The 21,326-nt window shown below is 46.1% G+C and overlaps 1 protein-coding gene across 1 annotated transcript in view; it reads left to right on the forward strand.

The window, feature by feature from the left end:
- PALD1 (phosphatase domain containing, paladin 1) overlaps positions 1-21,326 on the forward strand; it is a 184,313-nt gene that overhangs the window by 90,144 nt on the left and 72,843 nt on the right. Inside the window, exons 15-18 of the mRNA XM_015423243.1 lie at positions 1,055-1,252; positions 3,220-3,360; positions 4,182-4,253; positions 5,326-5,466. Coding sequence (XP_015278729.1) covers positions 1,055-1,252; positions 3,220-3,360; positions 4,182-4,253; positions 5,326-5,466 — 552 coding nt within the window. The remainder of the gene's footprint in view (positions 1-1,054; positions 1,253-3,219; positions 3,361-4,181; positions 4,254-5,325; positions 5,467-21,326) is intronic.

A 21,326-nucleotide genomic window follows, 5' to 3' on the forward strand; every position in this document is an offset into this window, starting at 1 on the left:
CTTCCTCTCTCAGCTCACCCTGTTCCTCCTCCTCCTTGGCTTCACTATCCACACCCCACTTCTGGGTCATGATTCACAGTCTAAGAACCACTGCCTTGGTAGTAAGAAAGCAGCCATGGGCTTCTGCCAAATGGTAATGAGGCATCTCAGCAACAGCTGGTAGGTTTGTTTTGCCAATGGAAAAAATTCATGGGCTCCTCACAATGAACAGACCAATTAATGTGCGCATGCATGTGCACGCACATGCACACACACACACACACATAACGGAAATATAAATTTAACAGGCCAATGCAGTTTCTAGGTATCCAGAACTATACTGTGCTCTTCCAAGCTCTAGAATCAAGATCATCTCAGCTTTAGTGGATTCCAGATCTGCTTCATACTGAATCCAGCTCTTTTTGACAGTATTTTGGGTTTTAATAGACTGAAAAATATTACAGAACAAACCCAGAGTTCAGCAAGTGTAAATTGATTTACAGAGTTTGGAGAAGCACAGTATTATTTCTGGATATTGGGATCTTCCACATTTGACCATGTGTAATTTTAAAGCATTCGTATATCGGTCTGTTATTCATTGCCCAGGAGCTCAGAGTATCGTTTGGTACGTTCATGTCTAGGGAAGTATTTTGGCAGCCATGTGCCATTGTCAGCAGTAAGAGCTTGCTGTTTCAATCCAGTCTGACAATCTGTCAGTCCTGAAAGGAGAATGCTGTGTAGGGCTTGGTTTATTGCCTGCTTCTATTAAGGATAGTGTGTTTTTCCTTCTGCTTCTGCAATTGCAGCTCCACTGGATTACGTTTGTTTTACCGGGAATCTTTGCTGTTGGACTCAGTTGTTAAATTTTATAATTGGCTTGCCGATTGACTCCTTAGCTTTGTTTTGAATCATGGGTTCAACCATTTTTATCACCCAAATATTACTATGGCTTATGTACTTGGCTTATTGATTGACTGAATAGTTCCCATCATACTTGTAATCTGCCTTGAGTCCCAGTGAGAAAGGTGGACTATAAGTGACTTAACACAGTGTCACCTGTGCATCCCTTCTGTAGAAACTGGAATCCATTTTCAAGAATGATGTGCTCAAATCCCAGAAATGGCTTGAGGTTTACCTGGAACAGGAGAAGCAGATGAAGATGTTTAAGGCCTGCCTGACTATGCAAGAGATATTTAACCAGCACAAGCGTACCTGTCAAGGACTAGTGTACAAACGGATCCCTATTCCAGACTTCTGTGCTCCCAGGGAACAGGTAAGCCTGTCTACAAAATCCCTCCTAGGTTTCTAAGCCAGTTGGTGCTAAACCAGTCCTGTAATTGAGCTTTTGTGCCTCTGAGACCCAGTTGGTTGGGAAGCAATTATGTAGGAAACAATTACTTTCTTCTTTGACTTTGGCCTGATTGAGGTGCTGCTGGGTCCCATGTAGCGACTGGTGTAGGGATGCCCGTCCCAGGTGGGGGCGGGGAATCTCCCGATTTCGAGAGCTCCTGCTCATTGCCGGCCAGCTGGCTGGTGTGGAAGCCCCGCCCCCAAGCCTCACCCCAACAGTGGCCACACCTCTCCCTCCCCTCCTGCGAGATTTAAAGGGCCCTCCAGCTGATTGGCGGGAGCACGTGGCCCACCAATCAGCTGGAGGGCCCTTTAAATCTTTCAGGAGGGGAGGGAGAGGTGCGGCTGCTGGCCACATGCCTGAACTCCAAGTGGCAAATCTGCTGCTGGAGTTCAGGCACGAATTTGCTGCTTGGGATTCAGACACAAAAAAAAGCATTTAAAGGGACCTTTTAAAAGCTTTTTGAGAGAGGGGGCATGCACGCCTGAACTCAAAGCAGCAAATTTGCCACTTGGGATTCAGGCGCGTCCCCCAACGTGATGATGTCACTTCTGTGTGACATCGTCATGTTGGGGACATCCTTGCCCCCTCTAGGAACAACCCCCCCCCAAAGACCCCGCTGGAGAGGAAGGAGGACCTGGCAGCCCTATGCTGGTGAGATCCACAGTGGTGAAGTTAGGAAATCTGTGTTCAAATCTCTGCTTTGCTGCAGAACTCACTGAGTCATTTTGGGCCGCTCACCCATGCCCAACTTAACCTTCCTCATAAGGGTAGCTGTGAGATTAAAACAGGAAGGGAATGTGGTGGAATTCAAGACAGGAAGAGCCGTTCATGTTGTCCTAAGCTCCATGTAGGAGGAGGCAACTAAAAATGTACTAGGCGTTACCATGAATGGGCTTGCAAAGGTGTCTCCATGTGGATGGATGGCTACTGCCATTTGTGTCATGATGGCAATTTGCAAAGGGACTTCTGCAGTTGTGCAAAGGGGATTACCACCCACATGGGAGCCCACTGCATGGGATGTGACTCTACCGAGCTAGACCATGAATCCATCAGCAGCTCTGTGTGCTCCTGTGGGTCATTTGTGCAGGGCCAAGAAGCAGCAGAAGCCCGTAGAGAATTAACCCTGGGACTGGGGCAGGAGGGGAATTCTGGTTCTTGTTGGAGAATCTTATGACTGGCTTTGGATAATGTCCACAAGTGTGGTGTGGTCAGCACAGCCTTGTCCTTGGTTGCCCGTGGCCACTAATTGGTAACCTCATTTTTTTCCTTGTAAAACCATTGTATTTCAGAAATGCCACATCATGATTAAAAGAAAAACAGGAACACAAATTATTCCTTCCCATTCAGCAGAGGAAAAAACATATCTTCAGTTGCATTCTGCTGCAGAGCTAAGTGGCCACAGCAGTTTTCTGGCTTAACTCATTGCACTAGAGGAACTGGCTTCTTGGCATCAGAAACACAGTTTTCAGTTTTCCTTCCATCCTGGCCACTTGGCCCTTTGGATCTTAATAAGCCAGCCCAGAATGCGATATAAAATTGCAATTCCAGTGGCTGGTTTTTGTTCTTTTCTTGAATTGTGCATTAAGGAAGAACCAAGGCATCTGGGGGAAAGTACTGATCCATATTTGGATCAGGGACGGTATTTGTAAATCAGGCTCCGGTTTTAGACATTGGTCTCACTATAATTGCTTGTTCTTTATATCCTAAACTCACAGGGGAGTCTTATGTGCAGTCTCCAGTTAGAACTCACGTCTTGTAGTTCAGTTTAGTTGACACAGGAAGAGAAAAACTTTTCAGAAAAGCTGGTGTGTGTTGTGCTACGGAGTGCACATAAAACCTTCTTGATTTGTGTGTCTCACTTGGTGCTCTTTGTATTCCATCCGTAGGACTTTGATCAGCTTCTGAAAGCCATGAAGGGCGCTGTGGCGGAGGACTGCCGAACAGCCTTTGTCTTCAATTGTCATAGTGGGCGAGGAAGAACGACAACCGCCATGGTTATTGCAGTCCTCACGCTCTGGCATTTCAATGTATGTCCTGATACAGAAAGGGGTGTTCCATTCAGTAAAGGGTCTGGAATTCTCAGGGGGAGTGGTTCTGGAATATTCTTGGGAGATGTTCTCAGGGCTTAAGCTCATATCCTTTGATGTGGAGTACCTCCTGGCTTCTGGGGCATAGTTCAAAGGTCAGAGTTTATCCTTTGACACCCTCAAATAACTTTGCTGTAGAAGAGAGCAAGAGTCCAATAGCACCTGCCCTGACCTAGATAGGCCAGGCAGGCCCAGTCAGATCTTGGAATCTAAGCACTGCCAACTCTGGCAAGTACTTGGATGGGAGACCTCCATGGAATACCAGCAGTCGGGAAGCAGGGGCTGGGTTTATTCAGCCACCTCTCTGAATATCCTCCAGGCCCCCAGTAGGGGTCAGTGACTAGAGGTCGCCATAACTTCCAGGTGCACACATGCGCACACACACACACATATGAACATTTTTAAAAATAACTAAAAAGAGTACAGTAGCTCTGCTCAGTTCTTCAGATACAGCAGTGACTCACAAAAGCTCATAGCCTGCTACGAATTTTATTAGTCTTTAAGGTGCTACTGGACTCTTGCTCTTTTCTGCTGCTACGGACAGACTAACACGGCTACTCCAACTTGACATACTTTGCAGAGCATCTCTTCCCATTAATATCAACAAGCAAGGTCCTGATCGGGTCCCTCGTGAGGGAAGCTGTCAACATGGGGTGGTCTTTGAAAGTGACCCTGCAGTTCTCCGTGGGAACCCATCATTTTGTGTCACTGGCAGCATTTATCTCCTGCATGGCTTAACAATCTAATTCTCATTGTTGTAGGGAATCCCTGAGATCACTGAGGATGAAATTGTGAGTGTGCCTGATGCCAAGTACACAAAAGGGGAGTTTGAGGTGAGTGGCAGCATTTCCATTGCAGTGTCTTCCGGTTCAATTCTGCAACTTGACTGTTCCTAAGACAGTGCTTCTGGAGTGGTCTTTAGGAAACCTTCATCTTTGCAAATAAAATAATGCATACCACTATCCCACTGAGTGCGGGCTCGATTTTTTGTGTCTGTTTGCCAAACTAAACATGACGGTGAACTCGAGACCCTCATGAGTTCACCACTGTCATTTAACAGTGTTTTTAAAATGCAGTGCTCATGGCGCACTGCTCTTCTCCCCCCCCCACCTCATTCAGTGTGGTGAAAAGGAGCTTCGTGCCGCAGGCCCCTGCTGGATTGGGAGCTTGTGGCATTTTAAAATAACTGCAAAATGGCTACTGTGAACTTTGGGCAGGCATGAGTTCCCCGTCATGTTGCTGTCCCCAGTTCCTGCCACTCTTTCGCCGCTGTATTACTCAGGCTTCCCATAACCTGTAAGTAGGGCTAGGCAGCTGGGAGCAGTAAGCTGCTCTGTGTTCCTTCCCATTGTGGTTCAGAGGGGGATAGGGAAAGCAAAAGATGATGTCCCAAAAAAATCACACGGCGAAGATTATTGGTACAGATGTTGGAAGAGTATGTTGAACTGTGGCTGCATCCAGCTTTCTTCCTGCTGGCATATTATAATGGCTGAGCTGCTCTGTACGTAATGTGTACATGCGACCAGATAATTTTCTGGGAGCTTTGCTAGGTGTGGGTTTTGTACATGCATCTGACTTTGTCAGTGTTAAAACATGCTGACTTTTAGCTAGTTGCTGTCTGGTGTTTTGTTTTTTTTAAACATAAGCAGAGGGATGTAGTGTCCTCAGTGGCTTCTCTTTTAATAAAATATATTACATGATTTTTGGAATCCCCCCCCCTTTAAGGAGTTTCTTTAGTTTTTTGTTTTCCAAAAAGAAAAATTCCAGACTCAAAATCCATTCCAAATGAAACGTATGAAATATCCTCCCAGATTAAACGGCCGGCTGCTCCAAAGTCAGCCCTCTTGTGTGTCCGAAGCAGAAAGGTTTCGTTTCACAAGTTGTGCTGCTGCTGTCGTCTGTCAGGTGGTGATGAAAATAGTTCAGATGCTGCCAGAAGGACACCGAATGAAGAAGGAGGTTGACATGGCGCTGGATACGGTGAGCGAGACGATGACTCCCATGCACTATCACCTGCGTGAAATCATCATCTGCACCTACAGACAGGTGAGGTGGCCTCTTTGTCACAAGGGCAGGTGCATGCCCCGGTTGACATGCCTTGGACTTTCTCACAGCTTGGACTGTCCTGCTCTTCTCTGAAATGGCAGCATGAAATCGTGATACCCAGACTTGACTTGACTTGGCAACTGAGTAGGGCTGAACATGCGAATGAGAGTGCAAGAAAGAGGAAATTACCTGGCAGGAATTAAAATGACCTTGACAATTGGGAAGAGGTTGGAAGTTGCCCTGCTGAGAGCTTTCTGTATGTCTGATCCCATCATGCAGTTATAGATGGGAGGCTTTGGCTTTGCCTTAGAAACCTGATTCTGGACTGGCTGAACGTCAGACTTTTTAAAAAGAATTCTGCATCTGAGTTTGCTGCCTCTGAATATAGAGGTTCCCTTTAGTTACCATGCTATCAGCCATTGATGGACTGGTCCTCCATGAAGCTGTCTAATTAACACCGTCCATGCTAGTGCCTGCCTGTGAAGCTGTCTTATACTGAGTCAGACCCTTGTCTAGCAAGGTTACTTTTGTTTGTTTTGACTGGCAGCAGCTCTCCAGGGTCTCAGGCAGAAGTCTCTTGCATCACTTAGCACTGCATCCTTTTAACTGAAGGTGCCAGGGATTAGACCTAGAGCCTTCTGCATGCCAGCCAGATCCCCAGCCGTTGAGCTGGAGCTCCATGTCCACTGGCAGGGACTTCCACTATTTATTTACGAGTTCAGTGCAGAAGTACTTCATCAACTTTATTAGGCTCCCCTGAGTTCTATATGGGGAAACCTTTGGAGGCAAGTTTCATGTCCGATCTCAAGATCGGTAAAGGCATTTAAAGCAGTGCTGCACTGCCAGTATTGTGTGCGTGACTGGTTTAGAAATGTAACTAGAAACCTGTTTTTTTTCTTTAAAGTTCTCATCCAAATTCTCTGTCCGGGTCTGCATTTTGCATTAAACATTCCTGCAGAAGTTCAACCTTTTCCCTGGCCGTGCCCATTTTGCAGAACACTTAGCGGGCATATTCTATATCTGAGGCCCAAGTAAATGCGGATTGTGCTGAAGTTCAGAAAACAGAAGCGCATAATGGAAAGATTCTAGGTGCTGTGTGATTCAGAGGCTCAACTAGGGTTGCCTGCAGCCTTGAGGGAAAAAAATGCCTTGCCCCTTTAATGGAGGCTCAATCTGTGGAAATGGGCAGGTGAAGCTTTTCATGGCATGGAGTCAAATGACATCACCTGGTAAATAACATTCCAGTAAGTAAGGAGCTGTGGTGGCTCAAGTGGTTAAGACACTGAACTGCAGGCTGTGGAAGGTCGGTAGTTCAGCAGTTCGAGACCCGAGTGTGCCACATCCCGTCTCTAGTTCCAGCTCCTGCCAACCTAGCAGTTCGAAAGCAAGAAATTGCAGGTAGAGAAATAGGTACGACTTCACTGGGAAGGTAACAGCGTTCTGTGCGCCTTGGTGTTTAGTCATGCCAGCCACATGACCACAGAAATGTTTTTGGACAGCGCTGGCTCTTCAGCTTTGAAACGGAGATGAGCACCACAACCCTAGAGTCGGATTCGACTGGCTTTCAAGCAAGGGAACATTTACCTTTTAAAGCCTCTATTAAAGGGGCAGGACATTGCCATGTCCTTTGAAAAACCTAGAGCCTCTGTGAGTTACCAGGTTCTGGAACTATGAGTAACCTCTTTGAAGGAGCATTATTTTAGGAGAGTTAGGGGAGAACGACATTCAAATGAACACAATGTCTTTGGCTCTGTTGCCACCTCCTGTTTCATCCTTGTGTGCGTTGCCTGCGGCATTCATTTCCCTTTGTGGACAGGAAGAAGGGCACTCAGTGATGTTTCAGGTTGTTTGTTGTTCACACTGTGCAACAGCTGTATTTTATGTCCCTGTTTTATTGATCAAAGTGTCGCCTGTTTGCTCAGCAAACGGCAAACTTCCCGTCAACCCCTAACATGCAGCCAGTGTGACTGCAATAATCTTTGCTTCTTTAGGAGGCGGTGGCAGCGGTGTCCCATCTGAAGGACACCACATGGGCCATGAATCCCATCTTCAAATAACCAGGCCTTTAATGAGATGGGGGTGAGCCACACTTCTCAGAGGGGGCAGTGGGGGGGGTGAGATCCCCACCTCAGGCACCATATGCTGGAGTTCCAGAATGGGACAGAAGAATGATCACGAGGGGTGTGTGTGTGTGTGTGTGTGTGTGTTAAGTGCTGTCAAGTCACTTCCACTTATGGCGACCCTATGAATTTATGTCCTCTAAAACATCCTGTTGTTAGCTGCCTTGCTGAGGTCTTGCAACCTGAGGGCCGTGGTTTCCTTTCCGGAGTCGATCCATCGAATGTTGAGCCATCCTCTTTTACTGCTGCCTTCAGCTTTTCCTAGTGTTATTGTCTTTCCCACTGACTCTTGCCCTTTCATTATGTGATGAAAGTATGATAGCCTCAGCTTAGTCATTTTAGCTTCTAGGGGAGAGTTCAGGATTGATTTTATCTAGAACCCATGTATTTGTCATTTTTGGGCTGTCCACAGTAGCCATAAAATTCTCCTCCAACACCACATTTCAAATGAATCAACTTTGTTCCTGCCAGCTTTCTTCAACTTTCACACCCTACATAGTAATGGGGAATACTATAATATGAGTTGTCTTGATCTTGGTCACCACCAGCAATACTTAAGGATCTTCTCTAGCTCCTTCATGACTGCCCTTCCCAGTTGCATCCTGGTTTCTTTGTTACAATCTCCCTTTTGGTTGATAAGATCACTTGGTTCACCTGGGTAAATATTCTTCCCCCATCGTGTCCTGTGTGAATTTGCCCAGATCTGACATCCTCTTCCACAGTCTAAGCCCAAACCACCGAGCCAAGCCCAAGTCAGACACACGGATGTTAGTGGGATGGGAGCTGTCAAAAACCACTTACATATGCTGGATCTCCATGCAGTTAGTGGTGATTTATTAATGGTGGACCACATTGTGTGGCGCTGTTGGATGAAATGCCCTTAACCCCAAATGACTCAGTCCTCTGTATGTGTTAACTGCTGTGAGTTTTCAGCTGCCACACTAGCAGCTCATGCGGGGGGGGGGAAGCATTGGTGGTGGTAGCGGAAAGCGCCGTCAAGTTGCAGATGACTTCTGGCAACGCTGTAGGGGTTTCAAGGTGAGAGACATTCAGAGGAGGTTTTCCATAGCCTGCCTCTGCGTTGTAACTCTGGCCTTCTCCTAGTGGTCTCCTATCCAAAGACTAACCGCAGCTGACCCTTCTTAGCTTCGGAGACATGATGAGATTGGGCTAGCTTGGGCCGTTAGTTTTCATTAACGGACCAACCGATGGACTGAGCCTCCTTCTGCCTTCAGGACCTGGAGTTGCACCTCCGATGCAAACCGACAGATGGCAGGCAAGCACCAATGGTTTCCCATCAGTATGCCTGGAGAAGAGAAACATTCCTCTAACTGGATGCCCACATTGCTTCTGAAAGCTCAGGAAACCTTTACTGTTCCTTTGTCAAAGTCTGCAGGTAGACCTTTTGCCCTCCCAGGTACAGGCTAGTAGACACACACTGTATATTGGTTCTCCATAGACATGGACTACTTTGCACATCACACTGAAGTCAGCTTTGTCTTCTGTGTTTTAAGTCCATAACCAGTGAGAGAATATTAAAAATCCTGGTGGGGCACTCAGGGCTATAGAGTGTATGTATCTGTGCCCCCCCCCTCATGGATTGTGGCCTTGTTGTGGCGAGGGGGCTTGCGTGGTTCGATGAGGCTGTGGGCTATGCCGTGGAGGGTTACCCAAGACGGACAGGCCACAGCAGAGAACTCAGACCAAGCGTGATCCCCTGGAAAAGGAAATGGCAACCCACCAGTATTTTTGCCAAGAAAACCCCATGGACAGTATCAAAAGGCTAAAGATATGACACCGGAAGATGAGCCCCTCAGGTCTGAAGGTGTCCAATATGCTACTGGGGAAGAGCAGAGGGCAAGTACAAGTAACCCCAGAAAGAGTGAAGCGGCTGGGCAAAAGCCAAAAGGAAGCTCAGTTGTGGATGTGTCTGATGGTGAAAGGAAAGTCCGATGCTGCAAAGAACAATACTGCACAGGAACCTGGAATGTAAGATCAAGGTAATCAAGGTAAGCTTGACGTGGTCAAAAATGAGATGGCAAGACTGAACATCAATATCTTAGGAATCAGTGAACTAAAGTGGACAGGAATGGGCGAATTTAACTCAGAAGACCATTATATCTACTACTGTGGCCAGGAATCTCGTAGAAAAAATGGTGTGGCCTTTATAGTCAACAAGAGAGTGCAAAAGGCAGTACTGGGATACAATCTCAAAAATGACAGAATGATTTCTGTCCGATTCCAAGGCAAACCATTCAACATCACAGTAATCCAAGTCTATGCCCCAACCACTGATGCAGAAGAGGCTGAAGTGGACCGGTTCTATGAAGACCTACAACACCTCATAGAACTAACACCAAAAAATGATGTCCTCATCATCATAGGGGACTGGAATGCTAAAGTAGGAAGTCAAAAGGTAACCGGAATAACAGACAAGTTTGGCCTTGGAAAGCAAAATGAAGCAGGGCAAAGGTTAACAGAGTTTTGTCAAGAGAACACACTGGTCATAGCGAACACCCTTTTCCAACAACCTAAGAGGCGACTCTACACATGGACATCACCAGATGGGCAACACCGAAATCAGATTGACTATATAATTTGCAGTCAAAGATGGAGAAGCTCTATCCAGTCAGTAAAAACAAGACCTGGAGCTGACTGTGGTTCAGATCATGAGCTACTCATTGCAAAATTCAGACTTAAACTGAAGAAAATCGGGAAAACCACGAGGCCATTCAGGTTTGACCTAGATCGCATCCCTGATGAATATACAGTAGAGGTGAAGAATAGATTCAAGGGTCTGGATTTGATAGATAGAGTGCCTGAAGAACTATGGACAGAGGTTCGTGACATCGTACAGGAGGCAGCAATCACCACCATACCAAAGAAAAAGAAATGCAAGAAAGCAAAATGGCTTTCTGATGAGGCTTTACAAATAGCAGAGGAAAGAAGGAAAGCGAAAGGCAAAGGCGAAAAGGAAAGATTTACCCAACTGAACGCAGATTTCCAGAGAACAGCAAGGAGAGATAAGGAGGCCTTCCTGAATGAACAGTGCAAAGTAATAGAAGAAAACAATAGAATGGGAAGGACTAGAGATCTCTTCAAGAAAATTGGAGAAATCAAGGGAGCGTTCCATGCAAAGCTGGCCATGATAAAGGACAAAAACGGTAGGGACCTAACAGAAGCAGAAGAGATTAGGAAAAGATGGCAAGAATACACAGAAGAACTATACAAGAAAGACCTCAATGTCCTTGACAAACACGACGGTATAATCACTGACCTTGAGCCAGACATCCTGGAATGTGAAGTTAAATGGGCCTTAGAAAGCATTACTAACAACAAAGCTAGTGGAGGTGATGGTATTCCAGCTGAGCTATTCAAAGTCTTAGAAGATGATGCTGTTAAAGTTCTGCACTCCATTTGCCAGCAAATTTGGAAAACGCAACAGTGGCCACAGGATTGGAAAAGATCAGTATACATTCCAATCCCAAAGAAGGGCAATGCCAAGGAATGTTCAAACTATCGCACAATTGCACTCATATCACACGCTAGCAAGGTCATGCTCAAGATCCTACAAGCTAGGCTTCAACAGTACGTGGATAGAGAACTACCAGAAGTACAAGCTGGGTTTCGAAGAGGTAGAGGAACGAGAGATCATATTGCCAACATTCGCTGGATTATGGAGAAAGCAAGAGAGTACCAGAAAAATATCTACTTCTGCTTCATTGACTATGCTAAAGCCTTTGACTGTGTGGATCACAACAAACTATGGCAGGTCCTTAAAGAGATGGGAGTACCAGACCACCTCACATGTCTCTTGAGAAACCTGTATAAGGGCCAAGAAGCGACAGTTAGAACCGGATACGGAACAACTGATTGGTTCAGCATAGGAAAAGGAGTACGACAAGGATGTATACTGTCACCTTGCTTATTTAATATATATGCAGAGTACATCATGCGAAATGCTGGCCTGGATGAATCACAAGCGGGAATTAAGATTGCTGGGGAAAAGATCAACAACCTCAGATATGCAGATGATACCACTCTAATGGCTGAAAGTGAAAAGGATCTAAAGAGCCTCTTGCTCAGAGTAAAAGAGGAGAGCGCAAAAGTGGGCTTGAAGCTCAACATCAAAAAAACTAAGATCATGGCATCCGGCCCCATCACTCCTTGGCAAATAGAAGGGGAAGCTGTGGAAGTAGTGACAGACTTCACGTTCCTGGGATCCCAGATCACCGCAGACTGTGACTGCAGCCATGAAATTAAAAGACGCCTGCTCCTTGGGAGGAAAGCGATGGCGAACCTAAACAGCATGATAAAAAGTAGAGACATCACCCTGCCAACAAAAGTCCGCATGGTCAAAGCAATGGTATTCCCAGTAGTCATGTATGGCTGCGAGAGCTGGACTATAAGGAAGGCCGAGCGCCGAAGAATAGATTCTTTTGAACTATGGTGCTGGAGAAGACTCTTGAGAGTCCCTTGGACTGCAAGAAGAACAAATCAGTCAATCCTCAAAGAAATCAACCCTGACTGTTCCCTGGAAGGCCAGATAATGAAACTGAAGCTCAAATACTTTGGCCACCCAATGAGAAGGGAGCACTCACTGGAGAAGACCCTGATGCTGGGAAAGATTGAAGGTCAAAGAAGACGGGGACGGCAAAGGATGAGATGGTTAGACAGTGTCATAGATGCAACAAACAAGAAGTTGAGCAAACTTCAGAGGACGGTGGAAAACCGGAAGGCCTGGCGTGATCTGGTCCATGGGGTAGCGAAGAGTCGGACTCAACTGTGCGACTGAACAACAACAAAATCTGTGGAGCAGGGGCAGTGTTCCCTCTAAGCTGAGTTAGTGTGAGCTAGCTCACAGTTTTTTAGCCTCCGGCTCACAGATTTTTGTCTCCACTCAGGGAGGAGGGCTCCAGAGCAAACTGTTGGATCCCCAAGCATCGAGAATAAATCCACGTTTTCAAGAAAAGCAAAATTTATTTCAAAGCATTGGAAAGACACTCAAACACGTTCTTTGTTAGAACTGACTACAAACGGTTAGGGCAAGCATGATAAAGGGATTTGAAACAGATACAGAACCAATGGGTCACTTTCCCGCTGGCGGGTGAAAGGAAACGGTTGCGCGCTCATTCCCTGAGAACCAGGCTATCTCCAGACATAACACAGGTGCAGTTCTCAGGCTCTAAAAGCAACAAGCTGGCAATGAAGCGAACTCCCCCAATACGTCCTCCAATTGTTTGGCTTAGGCATTACAGCAGAGTAAAATAACAGCACACAGGCAAGGGGGGGGTAGCAACTGTACAGAAGTACCAGCAACACAGAACACCATGGCAGCTTGCTGACACAAACTAATTTATGCAGTAACCAAATCGCTCGCTCACCACTTTAATTCCAGGAGCTCACAAAGTAGAATTTTTGCTCATGAGACTCCACAGTTTAGAGGGAACATTGACCAGGGGTAATTCTTGGGTTTGCATAATTTTTTAGAAGGATTAAAGCAAGTAATCTTGAACATCTGAGTAAATGTCACCACAAATCCCATTATTTTGTTTTAAGGATAGGGTTTGCTGGGAGATGGCAAGATAATGCAGGGTGTCCAGGCAGGCTGGGGAGGGGGCAGGAGGAAGCATGATCAAGCAAACAAGAGGCAAGATGTTTCCAGCCAATGAGGTGAGGGGGAAGATGGCAGATCCCCTCCCTTTGGAATTCTCAGGGGTCTTCCTCTTGCAACAAATCCATTATTTTACATAAGTTGTGCAATTCCGCCATCACCTTTACTGCTGCAGATGTGCAGGCGGATCCCATGTATATTAATTCAGAGGTAAGTTCCACTGAATTCAATGGGACTGACTTTAGATAAGTATGCATAGGACTGCAGAGTTATAGCACAGTCTGTGGCATGCCTTCTGGGAAATAAAATTAGATGTCCAGTGACATCTCCATGAGCCGGCCTTGGCTGGTAGGGCAGGTTAGAAATTTAATAAATCAAATCAAATCTTACGGACTAATAAAATGTATCCTGACATAAGCTTTCATGAGTCAAAGCTCTGCAACCTCAATTTCTAATATTTATACTTCTCCTGTGGATGTAGGTTGTAGATATCTAAGGCTGAGCTCTGCCGCATGAATGCGTAATGCTGAAATAAATGTTGTTAATCTTTAAGTTGCCACTGGAGTTTTGTTGCATTTTGCTGAAAGTATGCTTCATTATAGTCACTGATGTTTACTCTCAAGCAAGTGTGTGTAGGAGTGCAACATCACAGCACAATCCTACGTAATTTACTGAGACGTCTGTCCAGTTTTATTAAATGGAACTTACCCCTCAGAAAGCATGCATAAGCTTACTGCTTATGTCTCCTCGCTGGTTGTCCCCCTTTATTTCTTAGACTGTTAGCTTTGGGATTCAGCTTCCGAACTAGCACATGTCTTGACTTAACCCATTTTGTGTTCCTTCTTTGCCTCACCAGTCCTTTGCCTTTCTGTTTTTATGTGGAGTTTTGGTGAGCAGGGGATGCCGCTAGAGGGCAGTCGGCCACAGTCAAACCCCCATGTAGTCTATGAACAGGGCCTTTTAGTGAAAAGAGGGAAACAATGATTTTTAAAAGTTCTTTGTCCATGTTTCTGTATCTTGGACTCTTAAAAGTAAATTAAAATTTCTGAGATTATATGTGGACTCCTATTTTGCACTGGGAGTCAGTTGCATGGTTTTTGTGCTGTTTTTTTTTTTTTTTTTTAAGTTTGGTTTATGTAAGAGTCATCAAAATTTTAGTAGCTGCCCTGCAGCGGATTCTTGGGTATATTATGCTGTATACAGGCTAACAGAATCTCTCCAGCTAACAGAAAGGTGCCAATCATCCATCAGAAGGAATGGGGATTTCTGCTCACTTCTTAGGGAATGATTAAGATTGTCAATTGACCATTAACAGCCACCTGTTCGCTAGTGTGAAGGCAGTCAAGATCCTGCAAGAGACATCATGTTCTTCCCTGGTTGCAGTACACACAGAGTTCCCCCCATATGGTGCTTGGGGAGAGGAACAGGATCCAAGCTGGAGGGCCGCCTTCCATCAGCATGACCTTGCCCAATTGGAGCAAGTTAATGTTCTTCAAGTGTGCCAAATGTACACCCAAAAAAATACATTATCTGAAACTCACAATGAAAGAAAACGCACTAAAACCAAAAAACTGTAGCCAGATCTAGTGATAGGGAAACAGCTGTGGGCATGATTCGCAACTACTTGTACTTTGACAACTTTTAAGTTTTGTCCCAGTTTGTTTGTGGTCTGGGGAGCAGACGGTTCAGGAGCCTCCGTGAGGAGGAGCTAGAGACGGCTGTGCGACATCCACAGCACTTAGGAACTATGAGAGGGAGACTGAGGTCCCACAGCTTCTGGGGGTCCAGGATATTGCTGGCCGGCATATAAGACCTCATGGAAGCTCCTGATATAACTTCTACCCATCACCAGCTTGGGTGGGAAAAGGACAGGAATCTCCTTAGGCAGAGTGCGTGATAAGCTTGGCCTGAGCTCAGGAGGGTTTGGACTTGGCTTGTAATGGGCTTGAGGTGTGGCTGAATTCCCCCTAATCTTGAGCTTATTTCAGTGACATCACCAATTAAAACAGCAGCAACCCATCTCACCCAAATAAATGAAAGCACTAAAGCATAGCACCACTGGTATGATTCCTCAGACATAGTGATAAAGTGAGTGACCTCGTATGCCTACTTGGAGGGCAATGTCAAAGTTAGAGAAGTAAAGGTAAAGGTTCCCTTGCTCGAAAGCCAGTCGAATCCGACTCTAGGGTTGCGGCGCTCATCTCCGTTTCAAAGCCGAAGAGCCAGTGCTGTCCGAAGACGTTTCCGTGGTTATGTGGCCGGCATGACTAAACACCAAGGCACACGGAACGCTGTTACCTTCCCACTGAAGTGGTACCTATTTCTATACTTACAATTTCTTGCTTTCGAACTGCTAGTTTGGCAGGAGCTGGAACTAGAGACGGGAGCTCACTCTGTCATGCGGCACCCGGGTCTCGAACTGCTGAACTACCGACCTTCCACAGCCTGCAGTTCAGCGTCTTAACTACTTGAGCCACTTGAGTTAGAGAAAGTTTGTTCAAAAATTGGTCTGTATTAATGGAAGGAAACTAGAGGGGTTTCTCAGTTCTCCCTGTGCTGTGGGTGTTCCAAGCACAGCTAAAACTTTGATGTGTTAACCCGGTAAAGTTTTGTGCCTTGAAAACAAAAAGCAGGAAGGGTTGAAAAAGAGAGCTGTTCTCAATGGTTTGAATAATGATCAGCATACAAGCATTTTTCTTCTTCCCCATTCATCATACTAAAATGCTGGATCACCCAACAAAATGGATTTGTAGTAGGTTCAGGACACGTGAAATGAGTTCAGAGGATAACACCGCTCATACAATTCACTGCTGCAAGATGCGATGATAAGCATAGGGGGCTTTTTAAAAATTATGATAGATGGAAGGAGGCATATCTGTTAGCAGTTACTGAATGTATAATATGGTGTGGCACCTTGAATATGTACTAGAAAAGAGACTCTGAAATGTGCACAGGTCCTTATAAATTAGCTGTGATAGGTAAATGGAGTGTCCATGTTAAAATGCAGTATGCCTTTGAATATTGGATGCCTGGGGCTATGTTGGGAACAGGGCTGTTCCCTGCTTATGAGCTAGATGGCTTTTTCTGAGAGCAAAATGCTTTATTTGGTGGATTTTTATCTGACTCAGTGAGGCAACCATCCCCCTTCAATGTCGAATGGTGGGGGGAGCATCTGGAGGACAGGGGCCGTTTTGTGAAAGTTGAGTATTGCGCATCTTAGAGGCCATTTGAAGCAGCCTGTCTTTTTGGTGATGGCACAGCCCGCGAGAGCTGAAGTGTATGAACCCAGGTTTGTTTCTTCCCTGCATCCTTGCTGCTTGGAGCTTCTGTACCTTCAAGTCTTGCAGCTTTTCCGGGCTGGTATAAAATGTAAATACAAGGCCAAGGGACATAAACCCCGTGTTCTTGCAGGTCTGTCTTCTCCCACGTCCAGTGAAAGAGTCCTCTTTCCCAGTGACCTTGACTCAACCCTGCTCTGGCATAGTGTTTTTGGAAAAGGAAAGCAGAAACCTTCCAAAATAACAAGTGTGCACCTCATGGGCCTTCAGAGGAAACTGCCAGGGAGGCTGGTCTCCCTCTGTAGGATTTGTGTCTAGGAGCTCAACTAAATAAATTAAAACCAGTGAGCGTTATTCTAGGTAGCAACTCTGTGCTGATTTTTAAAATATGTATATATGTAATCATTAGGGGTCCTTCACCTTTTCGTAGGCCTGCAATTAAAATATGGAAATGTGTGTCTGCTGTTCCTGCTAGGTGAAAACAAAGAAAATCACTTGCATGCAGCAATAGCTCTGTTCAATAGCTTCTAGACTCTCTGGTTGCCTGTATCAGACTCTATAGGGATATAGATGTATCCGTTATTAATTTTATCGATGATAATATCAACATTTTTTATAGTCTTCTCTCTTTTCCTAGAATTCCACGATGCATTGCAGCATTTCAAATTTATACAGCAAGAGTGTGTCAATACTAAAGGCACAATTAATCTGTGATAAGTGATCTTCCTGAGTGTGAACTCTGGCTTGCCAACCTCTCGCTGGCCAAGTCAACATTTTTGCAACCAGCAAGTGGCCCTCCAGAAACTGACCAGTGGTCTGCCTTCTGCCCCTCCTCTGCTTTGAAGTTCCAAGTGGTTCCAAGTGGTTACAGACATTATCCCTGTAAGATAGGATAGCGTAAGACAGAGAAGAGATAGTCCTCTCTTATTGCTGCTCTGTGGGTCCAACATGGCTGAAGACAGAGGTGAATACACTCTGTTTTTCTAGGGCATTACTATCCTGATCTTCATTCAAGGAACTCCTTCCCACGTTATCCTCACAACAGCCCAGTGAGGTAGATTAGGCTGAGAGACTGGCTCAAGTTTTATATCCTTTTGAATTCTCATCTCCCAGAACGTCCAATACTCCAACCACTACATCACGCTGGCTCTAGTCTTTGCCTTGAACCAGTCAGTTCGTGGCAGAGGTTATATTGGAACCACAGACTTCTTGCTTTGCGGCTCCTTCTCTTAGCCGGAAGCCCTCACCAGTAGACTGGTTATCTGAGATGCTGCTTTGGTGAGCAGAAAAGGAATGTGTTGAGGAAATGTTGTTTGCCTTGAGGTCAGTATGGGCTAGAAGTCAAAAAAATGTGAAAACCAGGATTGTATGAACCCACTGCCACCAATCCAGCTTCATGTCCTGACCTCCACAGCTGAGTTTGTGGACTGCTTCCCTTGGCTACACCCAGCCCTGTCTTTTTAGGGAACAGGTTTAGGAGTTCCTTAATCTTATCACAAGTGAAACAAGCAAGCCTGACCTTACAAGTATGTCTTCCCCTTTCCCTTTCCCCCCCTTTTTCTTCCCCAATTCGTTTGCCTTATCTGCTACTGCTGCTTCTTTGGCATTGGCGGTGGAAAGCTCCATCAAATTGCATCTGATTTATGGTAATCTTGTAGCGTTTTCAAGGCAAGAGACAAACAGAGGTGCTTTGCCGTGGCCTGCCTCTGTGCAGCAAACCTGGACTTCCGCGGTGGTCTCCCGTCCAGGCACTTTTGACATTATTTCTAGACAGTACTTTTTTTCTTCCCAGGGTAGTCCCGCGGGCAATCCCCACTAATGGAGTTAGCGTAGTCAGTGGAATGGTGTCATCATGACAGAGCTGGCTGTGTGGTGATGATGTCATTGAGGGTAAATGAAGTTGACCGAGACAGACAGTAAACGGGGAAATTGTAAATGGAACGAGTTAACATTTTCACAGGCGACAGAGCTGAAATATCATGACGGAAAGGGGAGCAGCTTTCACTATTGCCGGAAAATGTTCCTGAACTACTTTAGGCTCAGCCCGGCTTGGCAGTCTCGTAAACCTTTTATCCTCCGGTTCAACACTTAAGGTGAGAAGTGCTGTGGCCCTTTGGAGGCTAATTGGTGAATGGTGTACAAGTGTGGGAAAAATTCAACATCTGCTTGGCACTAAATCAGGGGCGCTGTTGCTCCAGTCAGGCCATGTGAGGCCTTCGATCTTTGCACTCTTGAACTGCTGCTGTTTTTTGCCCTGAGGACCAGGCAAGGCTGACTCTGGGAGCCTGGAATGTGGTTTCTTCACACAGCAGTTGGTTTTTGTTTTGCTGGACTAAATGGGTTCCAGGTGGCAGAGGGAAAAATCCTGCCCTCCCTGTGTTCTGCAACACTGGGAGATATTTTGGGCTTTTGCCTCCCACTCTCCCCCCCCCTTAAAAAAAAGTGAGCTCAGGTGCCTCTTAAACTTGCGTGCCAAAATTCCAAAACAGCTGTCTCCAAACCTTGCCACAATATTGGCACAAAGCCCCCTTTCTCTAGCTCAGCAGGGTCGGCGAAAGGTGAAGGGAAAAGGACAGAGGCCTCGAGCTCTTAATTGGCCGTCAGACAATTCCCCCAAAGGGCCTGTTGGCACAATTGTTATCTCTCCCTTCCTCTTGCTACATCTGCTCTTGCTCAACTCTTCTGTGCTCACCAAGGACTTCAAGGTCCTCGGCCCTCCCTCCTAGCCTCGTATGTGTGCAACCGGTATCAGTGACTGGATCACAGCCAGATGTGGCCTGTCAACCTTACCAAAGTGCCTGCCACACTCTCTGTTTATAAAATAACAGGGCTTTGTCCCTCCCTCTTTGCTTAATCTCATCTGTGTGGCCACCTCTTCCTTCTCTCCTCCCCCTGATCCCATCCCTGATGTCTGCCAGACTGCTAGATTTGTTTGACTGGGGCATGGATTTTTGCTGCTCTGGCCTGATCATAGCTGAATAGCTTCATGTGGAGATGCCCATAAACTAGGACTTCTTACCATATACAAGGGGTGGGGGCACATAGTGGACGCCTGTGCACTCCCCATGTGTTTTCTACTTTTGGAGCAGGCGATATATTGGAATACGGACCAACACTGTTTCAACAAGGTTTTTACAACATGCAAGGGATCTTGATCCCAGGACCTGAGAGCCATGATCCTACTGTCTTACTTCCTCTGCCACTGCAGACAAAGGTGAACCAATTTGTCGGAGCCTGAATTGAGCCACAGCCCTGTCCTACGAGCAGCCGCTGCAGGAACTGCAACCTGGGACAGCCCAATTAGAGTGGGGGTGGGCTCCTCAGTCCCTGACTTGGCTCCTCAGTTCTTGAAACTGGTTAATTGCAGGAAGAAACAGTCCTAACCTGCCTATTTACAATGATGCCTTTTGCCTCTGGCTTTACTGCCTGCTGTATTGGACTGCCCCCTCCCCCGGCCTGCCTACAACTATGCCCTCTGCCTCTGTCTTGAAACTATAGGTGCCATGTTGTATTTGCTCAACCCTGACATGACGCTTGCCCCAGCCCTGTTGTTACACTTCCTACCTGGTGAGTCTAGTTTAGTTGGATCCAAGCCAGGTTGACCCTCACACTTTTCTAAAATTGGGGATTGCAAGACTTAGCAGGGTACTAACAACCTGCCTTAAGAAGAGACGTGACTACTTCAGGTGCCTGAACCTCAGAACTAGCCATATCCAGGATGAACAGAGCAAACTTATCCATAAGCTCTAATGTCTACCCTTTCTTTTCCCAAGAGTTGTCAATATTAGGGTAATGGAAAGCGAACCTTTCTGTTGACTGGCTATGCAGAAAGTACTGCCACAGATTCAGGTTTGGTGCAAAATATGAACCAATCTCTCAAGAGCATAGAAGCAAATGTTTTCAATGGTGCGTCCCCCTGATTTCTCATAATTTTTTTGGCAAGTTCCAATGTCTGTCTTCTGAAATGCAAGTTTACCCAGTCCTTCTCAATCAACAGGAGTCCGCATGCCTGCTTTCTGGGCCCTAGTGATGTTTTTGTAGGCAGTGCATGGACCAGCTCTCACATGTAGAAGGGGACAAAACAGTGCCGTAATGGTGGTCTTATAAACTGCATCTCTGCCCGCTATATCTGATCAAAATGACCTTTGATGGCATGAGCCTTCTGAAAGGCCATGCATGTAAAGAAACCTTTTGATGAAATGAACTTTGGGATAGTGAACTACTTCTTCCCCTGCTAAGTTTTCATTTTGCCCATTGCATGTAGTGAAGCCAAGAGCAATATTTGCAGCTCAGAGATGCAGGAGGTGTGTGGTCAGGAGTTTATTTGGCAAGAGAACAGTTTGCTGTTGAATATGGCCCTCATCAAGTGAACATGATCTCCAGGTTGCATGTGAATTTATGTTAGTTGACTTAATTATATTGGGATTGTTTTTCTAATTGCCCAGGTAATGGAATTACTGTATTTTTGTCCAGCTATACTTGGGGTTTGTAACTACTTGGATGCAGGCATTAAAAACATCTTGCAGTACCTGCCTGGAGTTAATGAAATCTTTCTTGAAATCGGTATATTTTTGTTTTGTTTTTTAAATTATCAAGATTTTCATTTTTTCTTTTTTTTTTTCCCGGTCTGGCTCCCGCGAATGGCGGGCGCATCCTTGGGTCGCTCCCGAGGGGCATCTCGCCCGCCCGCGGTGGAGGAGGGAATCCGCGCGAGCGGAGACCCGAACGAGCCCCTCAGGATGTGAGGAGCTCGGATCCGGGGCGCTTTAGGGCGCTCGAGGGGGGAGTCTCGCTCTCAGCCGAGAGGTTGGAGACGAGGCGCCCGCCATGCCCTGCCCCTTTGGACCT

The sequence above is a fragment of the Gekko japonicus genome, unplaced genomic scaffold (genome assembly GCF_001447785.1).
Source record: "Gekko japonicus isolate JY-2015 unplaced genomic scaffold, Gekko_japonicus_V1.1 scaffold901, whole genome shotgun sequence".
Taxonomy (NCBI): Eukaryota; Metazoa; Chordata; class Lepidosauria; order Squamata; family Gekkonidae; genus Gekko; species Gekko japonicus.